Below are 18,606 nucleotides of genomic sequence, written 5' to 3'. Positions count from 1 at the left end.
TGCTATGAGTATTCATGTACAAGTATTTGAACACCTGTTTTTCTTTTTCTTTTTTTTTTTTTTTTTTTCGAGATGGAGTCTTGCTCTGTCACCCAGGCTGGAGTGCAGTGGCACAATCTCTGCTCACTGCAACATCCATCTCCCTGGTTCAAGCAATTCTCCTGCTTCAGCCTCCTGAGTAGCTGGAATTACAGGCTCACACTATCATGCCTGGCTAATTTTCTTGTATTTTTAGTAGAGATGGAGTTTCACCATGTTGGCCAGACTGGTCTCGAACTCCTGACCTTAGGCAATCCACCTGCCTTGGCCTGTTTTTAATTCTTTTAGTTAAAAACGCCTGTTTTTAATTCTTTTAGTTAGAAATGCCTGTTTTTAATTCTTTTAGTTAGAAACGCCTGTTTTTAATTCTTTTAGTTAAAAACGCCTGTTTTTAATTCAGTACCAGGAGTGGAATTGCTGGGTCATGTGGTAATTCTGTGTTGAACTTTTTGAAGTGTTACTTTTTTTGCAAGCACTTTGAAATGTGTATCCTTTTCAGCAAACCCACCTTACTATGATTTAATTCTGAGCCAGCCACAAAGGAATGTTTCTCTCTCTTCTCAGTATGACACCAGCATGATGGTCACGCCCCCCTCTGCAGAGGCCCACTGGGCTGTGAGGGTAAGTGAACAGGACAGCTTCTTGGCTGTCTTCCAGATAGAATTGGTCTAGCAATTGTTCTAGAATTGTTCTGGAATTGTTCTACTTTGATGTTGTTCAGAGCATTTTATAGGATGATTGTGTCTTCTCTTCTGTCTCAGTGTGAGTGGCCACAGAACTTGGATGAAACACCTCTTCAAATGAATATCATTTGTTTCTGTTCTTTTTTGAAATGGAGTCTCACTCTGTCACCCAGGCTGGAGTGCAGTGGTGCAATCTCAGCTTACTGCAACCTCCGCCTCCTGGGTTCAAGCAATTCTCCTGCCTCAGCCTCCCGAATAGCTGTAACTACAGGTATGTGCCACCACGCCCGGCTAATTTTTTGTATTTTTAGTAGATATGGGGTTTCACCATGTTGGCCAGGCTGGTCTTGAACTCCTGTTCTCAAGTGATCCACCGCCTTGACCTCCCAAAGTGTTGGGATTACAGGCGTGAGCCATCATGCCTGCCTGGATGAACATCTTTTGAAGAGGCTGTGGGCTTTCACTGAAATTGGGAGTTGCCTACCGGGACAGTTAGCTAAGTGTCAGAAGTTGGATTCTTAGAAGGCTGAAGTTTAAGTCTTGCATCTTTAGGTCACATTCTGTGGTTTTGGTGCTTGTGTTGGTTATTCAGAATAGAAGAGGAAATGGTGAGAGCTTGCAAGCACATGGACCCCCAAATATGTTCCTTGCTTTCTTGTTTATTTCCAGCCACTTTGCACATTACTATTCTTCCTGATGTTCTGATTGCTTTGTGGAAACCTTCTCTCAGGATGAGATGGAGTTTAGCTCTCATTGCCCAGGCTGGAGTGCAATGGCGCGATCTCAGCTCACCACAACCTCCGCCTCCCACGTTCAACAGATTCTCCTGCCTCAGCCTCCTGAGTAGCTGGGATTACAGGTATGTGCCACCACGCCCGGCTAATTTTGTATTTTCCATAGAGACGGGGTTTCTCCATGTTGTTCAGGCTGGTTTCGAACTCCCAACCTCAGGTGATCAGACTCCCAAAGTGTTGGGATTACAGGCATGAGCCACCACGTCCAGCCTGAAGTGTTACTTTTAAGACAGAGGATGCTGTGGCTGGAAAGATGTGCCACTGCTTCCAGAAAGATAAAAAATGAGGGCTGTCTTCTCTTAAGTATGGAATTCCTTCTAAAGGAAGTGAGCGTGGTCTCCCCAGATAACGTGAGGCCTCTTTACCCTCCCTTTATTTTCAGAGGACTGTCACATCTTCTCACTGTTAAGTGCCTTAAATCCTGATGTTATGGGAAATTAAGGGACCGGAGAGACCGAATGGAATGCAGGAAAGTTTATTCTTTTAAGCTGTACACCTGCTCAGTGGACTTACATCCAGAAAGTCTGAGCATAGAACAAAGAAAACGAGTCCCTTTTAAGCATTCTTGAGGTGGGAACTACGTGAAGCAGGAAGCAGGCTTACAGAATCAAGAAAGGCTGCTGTGACACTTTTGCAACATGTTTTACATCTCTGGGAAAACTTGGTTTGCAGCTTATGCTTATCTGTCTTGTGACCTTGCAGCTGTGCAGGGAAGAAAGGAACAGGAGCTTACAGAGCCTACAAAATAAGTGGAGAGTAGATACAGTTAGTGTTTCTTAGGACAGGAAGTTAATATTCTCCTTTAACTTTAACTTCGGTGCAGCTACTTAAATTCTTTTCAGCCTTAGTTAATACAGCAATTCGTTCTATGAGCTATTGTTATTTATCTTACTATAATCTTTATTATATTACTTATACTATTATTCTGTTATTTTCTTAATTTCCACTTCACTGACATTATTAACACTCTTGCTATAAAATACAGGCAGACTTACCTCCCCTACCCCCTACCCCAAGCACTTTCGTCTTGTGTTTACACGGTTGGCTTGTTTTCTTCTTGGAAAGATCGTGGGCTGAGTGGGGGCATCTGTGCAGGGAGAGGGCATGAAGAGGTGTCATGTGACTGAGGAATCATGAAGTCACCTCTGTAATTGAGCATTTTGCCAGTGGCAATCACGGTGGTGAAGTATTTCTCCCTGTCAGCCAGCGGCATCATGCAGACTTTGAAAAAGAGCTGATTTGTCACAGGAAACGGTGTCCAGGAGATCTTATTCCTGAAAATGTGCTGGCACTTTTCCAGCAGGGGTTATGTCCAGGCCTCACTGAAAGAACTGAGACTGAGAGCACTGGGGACCTTGCAGAGAGGAGTCAGGGAGCGTGGGACCAGGCGCTGTAATTGGGGTGGACTGTGGTAAAGAGAGATTCTGCATTCCATCTACAGCCACAGTCAAAAAGAACAAGCCTGAAGGGCCAAGTGTTTGTTTCTGTTGTGAACATTCCTGGGCCTCTCACAGCACTGAGTCAGCAAGTCTGATGGCCAGAGAGAATCCTAGGCACCCTCGGCAGACCTGGTGTGCTCAGCTTCTCAGCATTGACAGCTGCGAGGGTATGCAGTGTCTGCCAGTGAAGAGGGTACTGTCTTTTTCTTCTCTTTTACAAATTAAACGTTTTCTTACTGTGGTTAAAAGACACATCACATAAAATTTGCCATCTTAACTATCTCTAAGTGTGCAGTTCAGGAATGTTAAGTACATTTACATTGTGCAGCCAGTACCACCATTCACCTTCAGAAATTTTTCATCTTCCCAAACTGAAACTCTGTACGTGAACCCCCCACTTCCCCAACCCTTGGCACTCACCATTCTGTTTTCTGTCTTGATAGATTTGCCCAGTCTGGGGACCTCCTGTAAGTAGAATCATGCAATATTTTTTTTTGAGATGGAGTCTCGCTCTGTCCCCCAGGCTGGAGTGCAGTGGCACGATCTCAGCTCACTGCAACCTCTACCTCCCAGGTTCAGGCGATTCTCCTTCCTCAGCCTCCCTAGTAGCTGGGATTACAGGCGTGCGCCACCACACTCACCATACGAAAAAGAAAAAAAAATTGTATTTTTAATGGAGACGGGGTTTCACCATGTTGGTCATGCTGGTCTCGAATTCCTGACATCAGGTGATCTGCCCACCTCAGCCTCTGAAAGTGCTGCAATTACAGGTGTGAGCCACTGTGCCTGGCCTTTTTTTGTTTTATATTTTTAGAGATGGGGTCTCGCCATGTTGCTCAGGTTGTTCTCAAACTCCTGGCCTCAAGTAGTCCTCCCACCTGGGCCTATCAAAGTTTTGGGATTACAGGTGTGAGCCACTACGCCAGCCTCATACAGTATTTTGTGTGTGTGTGTCTGGCTTATTTTACTTAGCATGATGTCCTCAGAGATTTTCCACATTGTAGCATGTGTCAGAACTCATTTCCTTTTTGTGGCTGAATAATATGATCCACTGTCTGGATCTACCTCGCTTTGCTTAAGTATTCATCTGTCGATGGACTCTTGTTGAGGATGTTTTCTTAGTGCTCCCACCGAGCAGGTGGTGGGAGGTCTGCTCTCCCTCACTCCCGCTTGCCATGGGCCTTGTTTCTTTTGGAGGGCAGAACAGACTGGAAGCTGTTGCCTCAACCCCACTCATTCAGGGTTCCTTTTATGTGCTGTCTGTGCTGTGTCTTTCAGAATGGCAGGAGCTGTGACTCCGCATCATAAATCATGCACCTTCTTTCTGTTCATGAGGAGCTTTTCCTATTTATGTATTCATTTATTTACTGTAGAAACTGAGGGCTTCCTGTATTTAAAGTTGATTTTGATAATTATTTGCTTAAGCACTAACATCTACTCAGGCTTTTGTCTTTCTGGAACTAGTGGGCTCCTTGGAGGAAGGTGAGAGTGATCTTTGTCTTCCTGCAGAGACACTGCCCTGGTGCTGGGGCCTCTGCCCCACTCAGGCAGTGGCTGGGATGGAGAGCAAGACCTGGGCCAGGGCCTCCCTCCTGAGGACCTTGGCTCCCAGATTCGAGGTTGCTGGAGCGCTGTTTCCTTCAGGAAACCAAGGGTCCCGAGACTGTTCTAAGATCATCTTGTGCTTTTAGCCAAGGGCGATGATGTGTCTGTGGCCCTTTTCACTCAGCTTTGGGTTAGAGCTCGGTCTAGACACTCACAAGGTGTGCTCGCTTACTCACTTGGGCTATTTCTTTCTAACTAGGTGGAAGAAAAGGCAAAACTTGATGAGATTTTTGAAAGTGTCTTACCCATCAATGGTTTGCTCTCTGGAGCCAAAGTCCAGTCAGTCCTCATGAACTCAAAGCTGCCTCTTGATGTCCTGTGCCGGGTAAGTGGGCTGCGGGGCTTGGTTCTTCCACACTGGGTGCCACAATTGGGCTTGGGCATTACCATTGTCCCTCCCCACAGTGCTTATGAGGCTCTTGTTCTGTTCTCCCTGTGCCGTCAGAGGTGTCATCAGTGCTTATGTGGGTCCAGCACTTGCTCAGTCAGGCTGGCTCAGGGCTTCCCAGGGTGTGGCTCATAGTGCTTACTCAGTCCCTGGGGAAGGTGCCAGAATCCTTCCATTTCACAGATGGGGAGGCAGTCTCAGAAATGAAATTGCTGCCTGGGGCTTGAGAACCAGTAGAGCTCAGCCTTAAGCCCCCCACCTGGGCTTTCCCCCTCTCCATTGTGCTGAATGAGGGAGTATCTGTATCTTTTTATTTTTTGTGTGTATTGGGGTTTTTAGATATGGGGGTCTCACTATGTTGTCCAGGCTGGTTTTGAACTCCTGGGTTCAAGCCACCCTCTCACCTTGGCCTCCTGAGTAGCTGGGACTGCAAGTGTGCACCATGCCTGGCTCTTTTCTATTCTTTCTTTTTTTGTGGGGGGGATGGAGTCCTGCTTTGTCACCCAGGCTGGAGTGCAGTGGTGTGATCTTGACTCACTGCAACCTCCACCTCCCAGAGTCAAGCAATTCTGCCTCAGCCTCCCGAGTGGCTGGGACTACAGGCACCTGCCACCACTCCTGGTTAATTTTTTTTTTTTTTTTGTATTTTTGTAGTAGAGACAGAGTTTCACCATCTTGGCCAGGTTGGTCTTGAATTCCTGACCTCAGATGATCCACCCATCTCGGCTTCCCAAAGTGCTGGGATTGCAGGCATGAGCCACTGTGCCTGGCCTCTTTTTTATTCTTAATTATTCTTTTTCTTCCTATAAAGCTCAAGGTAAAACTATTTTAAACTCTACTGCAACTCTAGGAAAAATGTTATGCGTTCTCTTTTTTTTAAAAAAAGCCTCAATTGGGCTGGGCACGGTGGCTCACACCTGTAATCTTAAAACTTTGAGAGGCTGAGGTGGGTGGATCGCTGGAGGTCAGGAGTTTGAGACCAGTCTAGTCAACATGCTGAAACCGCATCTCTACTAAAAATACAAAAATTAGCTGAGTGTGGTGGCACATGCCTGTAATCCCAGCTACTTGGGAGGCTAAGGCAGGAGAATCACTTGAACCCTGGAAGTGGAGGTTGCAGTGAGCTGAGATTGCACCACTGCACTCCAGCCTGGGGGACAGAGTGAGACTCCATCTCAAAGCAAAAGAAAGAAAGAAAAAAAAAAAAAAGCTTCAATTTAAGCCAGGTATGGTGTCTCACACCTGTAACCCTGGCACTTTGGGTAGGAGTCTGAAAAGAAGGCTGTCCTGTAACACCCACCTGGACATAAATATCCCAACCATTGGCTGCCAGGCTCAGTGGAGGAGGCATAGATGTGTAGCAGAGACTCACTCAGTAAGTAGCTGTTTTGGGCTGGCTTCTGCTTGCAAGGAAGGTCATGCAGATTTCCCTGAATGTAAGGGCAGCCTTCCCTCAATGCCCACCCGTCTGAAAGCACACCTTAGTTTCTGGTTGGTCTGTGCTCTGAAAGGAAAACTCATTTTCAGGTTTGTTTTCAACGGGAGAAAAAGATGAGGTTGCTTAGAACCTCAGGAATTGAGCTTGCTGGGGTAGAGACCAATACGTTTCTTAATATAATTGCATTCTTTCACTGACACAGCCCTTTGTAATATACCATGACCAATGCTCCATAAAGGCACACAGAGGGCTTTCTCCTTCATCTTCATGGCTGCTGAGTGTTCTAAGATGATGGCGGCATGGGACTGTTCACCCTTTGCCCGAAAAATGAGCATAGCTGCTCTTTCTGGGTTTTTTTTTTTTGCTGTGACAAAGCCACAGGGAATGACCTTTTAAATATTTCTTTAATATTTGTAAAGCTCTATTGCATGGTATAGTCATAGAATTGGGTTTCTAGGATCCAGAGTTAAGGCTTAGATATTTTGTACATTCTCTTCTACTTTGATTGCATAAGAGTGTTTGTTTCTTACAGCATCATGAAATATTGTGGGGTTTTTGACAAGTGTACATTTCCATTTCTTTTCAAATTTATGAGCTACCTGCTTTTATTCATCAACTTTTTGTCTATTGTGTTGAATACCTGAAATCGTGTTAAAATTGATGTCTTTAGGATGTTGCAAAAAAATTTTAGGTTATTTTTGTGTCTTTTAAAGTCTTTTAAAGTTTTTCTTAAATAATGTTTTACATATTTCTTGAAAATTTCCTCCTAAATGTATTTATTGTAGCTTTTTTTATGTCATCTCCTCCTCCATTATATTTGTTAAATTTTTATTGGTTTTCTATATGAAAATCTATATGAAAATCATTAAAAATTATACTATGGTAAAATATGCATAACATAAAATTCATCATTTCAATTCATTATGAAGTGTACATAAAGTGATGTTAAAGTACATTCACATTGTTTTGCAACCATCACCACCATCTGTTTCCATAACTTTTGTTATCCGTCTCCATATCTCTTGTTAAACAACACCTCTTTATTTCCCATTCTGCACTGTGTCTGAGAACCACCATTCTACTTTCTGTCTGTATGAATTCTACCATTCTAGGTACATTATATAAGTGGAGTCATACAATATTTCTTCTTTTGGAATCAGCTTATTTCAGTTAGCATAACATCCTCAAGCTTCAGCATGTGTCAGAATTTTTTTTTCCTTTTTAAGGTTTAATAATATTCCATTGCATGTAAATACCACATCGTGTTTATCTATTTATTCATTGAAGATGTGGGTTGCTGCCAGCTTTTGGCTATGGTGAATAGTGCTGCCATAATCACAAGCATACAAATATTTCTTCACTCCCCTGCTTTTAATTCTTCTGGATATATATTTAGTAGTGGAATAGCTGGATCATATAATTCTGTGTTCTAAATATGGAACATACATTTTATGGCTTCTTTTTTTCAAGAAATGTTCACACTGTTTTCTATAGTGGCTGCACCGTTTTACATTTGGACCAGCAGTAAAAAAGCATTCTTATTTCTCCTCATACTTTACACCTATTTTTGTTATAGGGGTTATGTTGTTGTTTTTTAAATACTAGCCATTCTAATGTGTGTATGAATTGGTATCTCAATATGATAGAACATTAATTTTTATATTTATTTTACAAATGGGTTTATTTTCTATCCAGCCACTATGCTATATCTTTGTATTTGTTGAATGTCTTGGGTTTCTAGGTATATTATATTATCTGCAAATAGAAATTATGTTTGTAATTTTTCTGGGGAATCATGTTTAATAATGCTGTATACAATATGCAAGACACTTCTAAAAAGTGTTCAGATAGTAACACATGACATCAAAATGTAGTGTGAGCAGGATTGAAAATCTAGACATTTCTAGAATTATGTCTGGGAATGTGACAAAAGACATTTAATAGAGAAGAAAGTTGGCTTGAGGAAGGGCTGGAAGCTCAGCCTTACAACTACAAAGTCAACTTTGACTAGTTACTCATGTTCTTTGTGTCTCATAGATCTCATTTGAGAAACAGGAATAATAACACATGAGGCCAGCTGTGGTGGCTCAATTTTGTAACCCCAGCACTTCGGGAGGCCGAGGCAGGTGGACCACCTGAGGTCAGGAGTTTAAGACCAGCCTGGCCAACATGTTGAAACCCCGTCTCTACTAAAAATACAAAAATTAGCTGGACGTGGTGGTGGGCACCTGTAATCTCAGCTGCTTGGGAAGCTGAGGCAGGAGAAACGCTTGGACCTGGGAGGCGGAGGTTGCAGTGAACTGAGATCATGTGATTGCACTCCAGCCTGGGTGACAAAGCGAGACTCTGTCTCCAAAATAAAATAAATAAATACAATAATAATAACACATGATTTATTTTATTGTTTAGCATGTTGAAAGACGGAAGAAATACTCTGACTTGGAAGTTAAAATATTTATCAGTGCAGTTAACTGAGATAACAGTAATAAGAATATGGCAATTATTGGACTGGATTTAATAATTTATTTAGCAGGCCTGTCGACATTTTAATCCTGCAAAAAATTAAACCTACATCTTTCTGTTTACTCTTTGTAAAACTATTTAGTCGCTCTCTGTTGCTTAATTACTAAAACCTCCTAATTCTTAGTAAGGCCTTTCTAGGGCAACTTAAACTTAGTCCCTAAACAAACTCTTCCTCAGGATTCCCTCCTTTAGCTCCGCCCTTTTCTCCTTACCTTGCCTGGTGCAAACCGCAGCTGTTCTCTGCTTCTGTTTGTCTTATGTGTTTGTATAGACATCTGCCTTTATGTAAATCTTACCAATTATTGCTGTGAGATTTTCCTCAAAACGTGAACTCTGTGATTATTTATTTGAGATCTCCCATGTTTACCATATTATGGGCACTCATTTGGACGAATAAACATTTTCTTTAAAAGTACCAGATAAAAAGTTTTGAAACAAAGCCAACAAAGAGGAATTATTTATAACACATATTAAACTACAGTTGTTTGTTGAGCATGAAACACTTGAGATTACACTTCAATAGAGTCAGTGCTCTCAAAGTATATATATATATATATATAGGTTTATTTATTTATTTATTTTTTTGAGACAGAGTCTCCCAGGCTGGAGTGCAGTGGCGCGATCTCGGCTTCCTACAACCTCCACCTCCTGGGTTCAAGCTGTTCTCCTGCCTCAGCCTCCCAAGTAGCTGGGATTACAGTTGCGTGCCACCATGCCTGACTATCAAATTATATTTTTAAAATGTATTTTTTTTTCAATTTACCTTAAGCAATACACTGTTGTAAAAATTAAAAAAAAATACTATTCACAATAGCCAAGACATGGAGTCAGCCCAAATGCCCATCAACAGTAGACTGGATAAAGAAAATGTGGTACATATACACCATGGAATACTAGGCAGCCATAAAAAGGAACAAGATCATGTCCTTTGCAGAAACATGGATGGAGCTGGAAGTCGTTATTATTAGCAAAATAATGCAGGAAGAGAAAACCAAAAACCAAACACTGCATGTTCTCACTTATAAGTAAAAGCTGAATGATGAGAACACATGGACACATGAGGGGAACAACACACACTGGGACCTGTTGGGGGTCAGTGGGAGAGAGAACATCAGGAAGAACAGCTAATGGGTGCTGGCCTTAATACCTGGGTGATGGGTTGATCTGTGCATCAAACCACCATGGCACACGTTTACCCATTGAAGAAACCTATACATCCTGCACATGTACCCCAGAGCTTCAAATCAAAGTTGATTTTAAAAAGTAAAAAAAAAAACCAAAAACTAAAAGTGGTGGTATTTGTGGTTCAATAATTCATAGAAAACACACACAACACACAAACAGAACCTGATCTCTTAATGGAGTTATATTTTGCTCTATTACTTACACATTATAAAATATGGATTCATGGCATCATTGTCAAAGGCTTTTCCATCTATTCCCAATGCACATCCATTGTTGCTGATTTGTTCATTTTAATACAAAGCTAGAATGAAAATACCTTAATGCTCATGCTATAATAATTTTTGACAATATGTCTTGAGTTACCCAAAAGGAAAGGGAGTTTTTTGTTTTTCTCATGTTTCTGAAACTTGGATCAAGTATCTCCAGCAAATAACATCAGAGGAGCCAAGGGCATGTGTGTGCCTGTGAATCACTCCACACGTGTCAGGCAGGCCCTGGGCTGGAGGGAGACCCCAGGTGTCTCAAAAAAGGGAAGTTCTGTTCTACTGCACCAGTCTGCCACACTTTAGATTGTTCTGTGATTCTGTGTTTCTCCCAGGGTCAAAAGGAACTACGGACACATAGGGAATGAATTCTGAGGGCAGACCTCCCCCCATTTAGCTACCACCATGTGATTCTGCCCATGTGCACACATGCACACTAAATGATAATGTGCTCACACCCCTCTTAGGACCAGGCTCCACACCCACAAATTGTATTCACTTTACGTTTGCTCCTAGAGTTTTCAGCCAAACACAATTGGCTTATTGTGTTTGGCAGATTCCCAGACCCTGAATCTGTGGGAACAACATGGTCCATTTACTCACCTCAGCTTCTGAGTCACTTGATCATAGTCTCGTCTACCTGCATGGACAAAGAAATAAGCCAGAGCATAACCCCTTCTAGGCCAATATCTGTAGCACAAATTAGTCCTTCCACGAACTCTGCACAATTTTCGGCCCATAAGTCCTGTGAAACTAATTGAAAATTTAAGCTGTTTGATACTCTAAATTATTCTGAGCCGTAAAGGAATGTGAATACAAGATCTGGGTCATATGACAGCAGCAATAACCAAGGCAGCTGTAACCTTTGTTTTTCTGTTTATGAATTATACCTACTTCCACACCTACATTCTTTTGTAAAGTGTTGTAAATGGCTGAAGTGCCCCATGCAAGACCTCTTCCCTTCACTGTTGATTTTCATTATTGATCAACCTCCTTCTTACCTATGCCCATTACATTGTCTTAAGATGGAATGTTAAATACTCTCTTAGGTTGAAAAGAAAATGAAAACCAATTGTAAGAAAACAAAAACAAAAACAAAAACAAGAAGTAGGAAAAATAGACTATATCTGATTAATTCGTTGTAAATCTTAAACCAGACTTGTATAGAAAATGTGATAATCTTGTTAAATTACTTTTTTTTTTTGCCTGTAGAAGCAAGAATTTAACTTTGACCTAAGGAGCACTGACCCCATTTCTCTAGAGCCTTTGTCTCCTAGATGACTATTCCTAGCTTTTCACTTGAATAAACTCGAAAACTGGATTTTGAGCCTTTTGATTATTTCAGATTGACAGTCCTTCATAGCATCTTTCTCTCTTCTGCCTTAATTTACTTTCTGACTAAATCCCCTTTCATGTGCACACATTGTACCTGCCACCACTCTTCAGTTGCTTGATTCCAATGCCTACTGGAATTCAGATGTCCATGAGTTCAAGGTTATAGCCTTAGACTTGGCTGTTGTAAGGGCAAGTACAAATTAGAAATAACAGATATAATTCTCCAACTTGAAAATAAAGAAGTAGATTTTGCTCTCCTTTTCCTTAAATGATTTAACTTAGAAAATTTTGATATGTAATTTTTTTCTCTGTCTCTTTGCAATATATGTAAATCATTTTAATAGTTAAATAGGACTTTGGCAGACTTTTTAACTTAGAAATGTCTTTCATTAGGATCTAGAAACATTGCTTTGAAATGTAAATAGCAAAAAAGATAGTACCCTATGTCACAGTTTCTGTTGGACAGTAGGTACCTGCATTCAATAGACACTTGGCTTCAAGTTGCAAAACTATCTTTTTTAATGAAGACAAAGAAAGGTTATTCTTTCATTGAATTTAGCCAATTTATGTTCTCATTGAATATGCCCAATATACAGATGGCCTCCTCTATTACCAGGTAAAGTTATAAACTATATATGACAATTCTGCTGTTAATTTTTCTACCTAAGGAGTAAATATGGTGATTTTTCTGTTTTTGTAATCTCTTAGCCGATTGCCTGTGTTGCCTATCACATTCTGGTTTAATTATGTAATTAAAAAAATTTCTTTCTTTTCTACCATTGTAGAGTGTCTCTGAGTTTGGAGATAATTTTTTTTATTATTATTTTTATTTTTTGAGACGGAGTCTATCTCTGTCGCCCAGGCTGGAGTGCAGTGGCACAATCTCGGCTCACTGCAGTCTCCACCTCCTCAGTTTAAGCAATTCTCCTGCCTCAGCCTCCCGAGTAGCTTGGATTACAGGTGCTCGGCACCACGCCTGGCTAATTTTGTTGTATTTTTAGTAGAGACGGGCTTTCACCATGTTGGCCAGGCCGGTCTTGACCCCTGGACCTCAAGTGATACACCCACCTTGGCCTCCCAAAGTGCTGGTATTATAGGCGTGAGCCACTGAATCTGGCCAGATAATTTTGTTTTTAATTCTATTTCCCAAACACTGTACAGAATTACCAGACAGGATGTAAACATATGAGGTGCCCACAAGGCTTTAGTTCAGAGAGGCTTTTTTCTCTTTGGCTTGTACCCAAATCTACAGGCAGAATGTTTCTCTGCCTATTTGTGATACACAGTCTCTTCCAGAGCAGTTCAACCAGATTTCTAGAAAAATAACTTCACAGCAGTGCAATTTGTCATTTCGGCTCTATCTTACAATGCACTTGGCATCTTCAGATCTGAAAGTAATTCAAGCACTATAGGGCCCTGAATCCCAACCAGGCTGGCTAAAGTTTTGTGAGTTTTGTTTATCTTTTCAAAAAACTAACTTTTTAATGTTCTTTTTAAATATTTTCTAAATTTTTATTTATTTCTGCTCTGATCTTTATTATTTTTTTCTCCTAATTTGGAATTTGGTTTGCTCTTGCTTTTCTAGGTCTTTATGATACATCAGTAGTTTATTTTGAGTTTTTTGTTTTGTTTTCACTTTTTTTATGTAGGCACTTATTGCTATAAACTGTTCTTAGTACTGCTTTCACTGATCCATAGTCTTGGTATTTTGTATTTCCATTTTCATTTGTTTCAAACAAATTTTAAATTTTCTTCTAATTTCTTTTTTGACTCACTGGTTATTCAGGAGCATATTTTAATTTATATGTGTTTGTATAGTTTCCAAAGTTGCTTTTGTTGTTGATTTCTAGTTTTCTATTATAGTCAGAGAAAAATACTTGATATAATTTAATTTTGGGAGGAAATATTTTAAGAGTTACTTTGTGGCCTAACATATGGTCTATCCTTGAGAATAATCCTGGTGCTGAGGTGTAGAAATTGTATTCTGTAGCTGTTGGGCGAAATGCTTTGTAAATAATCTGTTAGGTCTATTTGGTCCGTGGTGCAGATTAAGTCTACTGTTTATTTGTTGATTTTACTATCTGGATGATCTGTTCATTGATGAAAGTGGGGTGTTGAAGTCTCCAGCTATTATTGTATTGTGGTTGATTTTTCTGTTTAGGTGTAATATTTGCTTCATATATCTGAGTTATTCAGTGTTGGGTGCATATATATTTATAGCTGTTATGTCCTCTTCCTGCATTGACCACTTCGTCATAATATAATGACTTTTGTTGTCTCTTTTTATAGATTTTTGTCTTGAAATCTGTCTTGTTTGATATAAGTATAGCTATTCCTGCTCTTAATTGGTTTCCTTTTGCATAGAATGTCTTTTTCCATTCCTTTTAGTTTCTGTGTGTTTTTATAGGTAAAATGTGTGTCTTGTAGGCAACAGATTGTTGGGTCTTGTTTTTTTTGTTTTGTTTTGTTTTGTTTCCCCCATTTGGCCAATCTGTATCTTTTGATTAATTGGAGACTTTAATTTATTTACATTTAATGTTATTATTGGTAAGTAAAGAGTTATTTCTGCCTTTCTGTTACCTGATTTCTTGTTGTTTTGTGGTCTTTCCTCCCTCCCTGCCTGCCATTTATCCTGTCTTCCTTTTAGTGAAGGTGATTTTATCTGTTCTATGTTTTAATTTCTTGCTTTTGTGTGTATGTGTGTGTGTGTGTGTGTGTGTGTGTGTGTTACAGGTTTATTAATCTGAGGTTACCATGAGGTTTGCAAATAACATAACCCATTTTAAACTGATGGCAACTTAACACTTATTTTAAAAATAAACAAAAAAGCAAAGAGAAAACCAATAAAAACTACACTTTAACTTCATTCTCCTACTTCTTAAGTTTTTGTTGTTTCTATTTATGTCTTATACTGTCAATGTCTTAAATTTGTAGTTAGTATTTTTAATAACAGCAACAGCCTCAAAAAGGAAATGTAAGAGTTATGGCCTTAAAGAGGAGGTAGAAACAGTTATTATTTTTAATAACTATAGGTAGTTATAGAATAATTTTTTAATCTTCTGAAAATATGAACGGTGCTATGAAATTTTGTGTTTGTGTACTTAATATTATCAGTGAGTTTTGTACCAGGTGTTTTCTCATTTTTCATTAATGTTCTTTTCTTTTAGATTAAAGAACTCCCTTTGGCATTTTTTTTTTTTTTTTTTTGCAGGACCAGCCTGGTGTTAATAAAATCCCTCAGTTTTGTTTGTCTGTAAAGATCTTTATGTGTTTTTCATGTTTGAAGAATACTTTTGCTGAATATATTATTCTAGGATAAAAGTTGTTGTTGGTGTTTTTTTTCAGCATGTTAAGTATATCATGCCACCATGTTCTGGCCTATGAGGTTTCCACTGAAAAGTCTGCTGTGAAACATATAGGTTCTTGTTTGAATGTTATTTGTTTCTTTTCTCTTTCTGCTCTTAGGATTCTTTATCTTTGGCCTTTGGGAGTTTTATTATTAAAGGCCTTCAGGTAGTCTTACTTAAGTTAATTGTGCTTGATATTCTATAACATCTTGTACGTGAATATTAATATTTTTCTCTAGGTATGGGAAGTTCTTATTGTCCCTTTGAATAAACTTTCCACCCTGAACTCTCTTTATCCCTCCTCTTTAAGGCCATACCTCTTACAGTTGCCCTTTTGAGGCTATTTTCTAGCTCTGATAGACATATTTTATTGTTTTTTATTCTTTTTTCTTTTGTCTCCTCCAACTGTATATTTTCAAATGTCCTGTCTTCAAACTTATGATTTTTTCTTCTGCTTGACCAGTTCTGCTGTCAAGAGACTCTGATGCATTCTTCAGTGTCATTTGAGTGTTTCAGCACCAGAATTTCTGCTTGATATTCCAAAATCATTTTAATTAATTATATTTATTGGATAAGATTTTGAAATTTTTTTGTGTGTTATTTTGAATTTTGTCAAGCTTTCCCAAAACAGCTGTTTTGAATTCTCTGTCTGAAAGGTCACATGTATCTGTCACTGAGGAATTGCACACTGGTGTCTTATTTAGTTCATTAAATGAGGTTATGTTTTCCTAAACAGTCTTAATTTTTGTGAATGTTCATCGATGTCTGGGCATTAATGAGTTAGGTATTTATTTTTGTCTTTGCATCTGGGCTTTTTTTATACCTGTCCTTCTTAGAAAGGCTTTCCAAGAATTCAAAGGGAATGGAGTTGTTGTAATTTAAGTTTTTGGTCATTGCATTCACATCTGCATTAGGGGAATCCTCAACCCCAGTAACACTGTGATGCTTGCAGACTAGTAGAGACTCTTTTTCTCTTTTTTTACATTCTGCCAAATAAATGGAGTCTCTATCTATTCATACTGGGCTGCCTAGAGCTGGGGTAGGGGTGACACAAGTACCGCTGTGGCCACCATCACTGGGTCTTTACTGTTTCAGACCCAGCCAGCACAGGATTGGGTCTCACATAAGGCCCACCATGACCACTGCCTAGCTACTGCTGATGTTCACTCAAGGCCGAAGTTCTCTTCAATCAGGAGGTGGTGAATCCAAGCAGGCCATGTCCTTTCCTCCAGGGCAGTCAGCTTTGATACCCACTCTGGGCTGGAAAGTAACAAAATGCCATCTGGTAGCCAGAACATGGAGTCAGAAACCTTAGAAATTTACTTGGTGCCCTATTCTGCTGTAGTTTAACTGGCACTGAAGCCACGAGACAACATCCTTTCTCTTCTTTTTCTCAAGCATAGGGAGCCACTCCCTGTGGCCACCCCCACCCAAAGCCCACAGCAAGTACTGCCAGGCTACTGCTGATATTCATTAAAGACACAGGGCTCTTCTGTCAGCTATGGTGAACTCTGCCAGGCCTGCATCTTTCGCTTCAGGGTAGTAAGCTCCCCTCTGGCCCAGGGTGGTTCCAGAAATGCCATCCAGGAGCCAAGGCCTAAAATCAGAGACCTCAGGAGCCCTTGTTACTCTCCCTCTCTATGGCTGAGCTGGTAACCAAGCTTCAAAACAAAGTCCCCTTTACTCCTCTCTCTCCTTTCCTCAAGCAGAAGTGTCTCCACGTGGCTGCCACAGCTTGGATTGCACTGAGTCATACCTGAATTCTGCACAGCACTGGGTCTCACCCAAGGCCTGCAGCAAGTACTACCTGGTCAGTGTTGATGTTTATTCAAGGCCCAAGGGCTCTGCAGTCAGCAGGTGATGAATCTTGCCAGAACTGGGTTCTTCCCTTCAAGGCATTGTGTTATCTTCTGGCTCGAGATGTGTCTAGAACTGTCACCCAGGAGCTATGTCCTGGAATGGGGGCCTCAGGACTTTTCCTGGTGCCATATTCTACTGTGGCTTAGACGGTATCTGAATTGCAAGACAATGTCTTCTTTACTCTCCTTTCTGTCTCCTCAAGTAGAAGGAAAAAGTTTCTCTCGGAACTTTGAGCTGCACCGCCTGTGTCTAGGGTAAGGGTGATGTAAGCACGTCCGTGGCCATCCCTGTTGGCATCTCACAAGGTCACATGCACTTCAGATTTTCTGAAACTGAACCTCGTAAAGCACCAGAATTTTCCCAGAAATTGCAGTCCCTGTGGCTTAGACTGCCTTTCAAGTTTATTCAGGGCTCCGTGGTGTTGGGGCTACATGAAACTCAGTTTTTGACCATTAAAATGGACAATTACTTTTTGACTAGGGCTATTCTGAGTGTTCCCTCTGTGGGCACTGGCTGAACTCTTCCCCATGTTGCTTTCTGCTATGACAGGCAGCACTGAGTTTTACTGCAGAGTCTCACCATCATTGCACTCCTCCTTCTGTAAGCACACAGGGTTGCCCTTCTTGCCAAGCTGATTTACCAGGGGATGGAGGAGAGGTGCTGCTGGCAATTCCAGGCTTTTTTTTTTTTTAACCATCTTCAGTTCCTCTTTCCTTCATGTGATGTTAAAATCGGGTACTATGATCACTCTCTAGAGTTTTGATTCTCATAAAGATGCTTCTTGGTCAGGCTCAGTGGCTCGCGCCTGTAATCCCAGCACTTTGGGAGGCCAAGGCAGGCATATCACGAGGTCAGGAGATCAAGACCATCCTGGCTAACACGGTGAAACCCCATCTCTACTAAAAATACAAACAAAAATTAGCCAGGTGTGGTGGCACGTGCCTGTAGTCCCAGCTACTTGGGAGGCTGAGGCAGGAGAATTGCTTGAACCTGGAAGGCAGAGGTTACAGTGAGCCGAGATTGCACCACTGCACTCCAGCCTGGGTGATGAGTGAGACTCCATCTCAAAAAAAAGAAAGAAAGAAAGAAGGAAAAGTTAAAGATGCTTCTTATTTGGATAGTCATTCAATTTGGTGTTCCATCCAGGAGATAATTGTTAGAGGGTTCTATGTAGTCATCTTGCTCCACTTCTCTGCAGCCATGTTGTTTTAATTAAGTGCCATATGTGAGGCTGAGGTGAGCCCAGGGTCAACCATGAGTGCTTCCAGATACATTCACGAGAGGTGAGTTTAGCTTTAGTTCCAAATAAAGATCATAGGGACTGCTCTTTTTGGGTCTGATATGGGCAGGTCAGGGAGGTCCATATTCCCATGGCTGCAGCAGAAATTGCTGGTGTCTCTGGCAGAGGAGAACACCAGAGTGTTGGAAAGGGGAAGCTCACATTTTGTTTTGTATATGGGTTTGTTGTTTCTGAACCACTCCTATGATAAAGGACAGAAAAAGGTAGACTTTATCTGCAAGTCTAGGTCCTTCTGCCTGTGGGTTTGGTGATACAGGGGAAGGAGTTTTGCTGATGCTTTAAAGGCATATTTTCAAGATGCAGGAGTAATTTGTGCAGATTATCACACATAGCAGGGGATCACACAGAAGGAGGAGAAAAATGAAGAACTGGCTTATTCTGAGGTGAATGTGTCTCAGGTCAAGGAT

General features: G+C 40.7%; 1 protein-coding gene across 3 annotated transcripts in view; it reads left to right on the top strand.

Annotated features, from left to right (window-relative positions):
• Positions 1–18,606, top strand: part of LOC100447016 (zinc finger protein 736-like) — a 49,277-nt gene that overhangs the window by 10,185 nt on the left and 20,486 nt on the right. The window contains exons 3-6 of one of the 3 annotated variants that reach the window (XR_008514487.2): positions 539–660; positions 801–993; positions 1,392–1,581; positions 4,760–4,885. Coding sequence is in view for 1 of the 3 variants with exons in the window: in XM_063717281.1 (XP_063573351.1) it covers positions 4,850–4,885 (36 nt within the window). In the remaining 2 variants the exon portion in view is untranslated. Of the gene's footprint in view, positions 1–55; positions 661–800; positions 994–1,391; positions 1,582–4,759; positions 4,886–18,606 lie in introns of those variants that run through there. The other 2 variants (XR_008514489.2, XM_063717281.1) reach the window with 2 other exon arrangements.

This window comes from Pongo abelii, chromosome 18 (genome assembly GCF_028885655.2).
Source record: "Pongo abelii isolate AG06213 chromosome 18, NHGRI_mPonAbe1-v2.0_pri, whole genome shotgun sequence".
Lineage (NCBI taxonomy): Eukaryota > Metazoa > Chordata > Mammalia > Primates > Hominidae > Pongo > Pongo abelii.
Note: the sequence above shows the minus strand (reverse complement) of the source record. Positions and strands in the feature narration are given on the sequence as shown.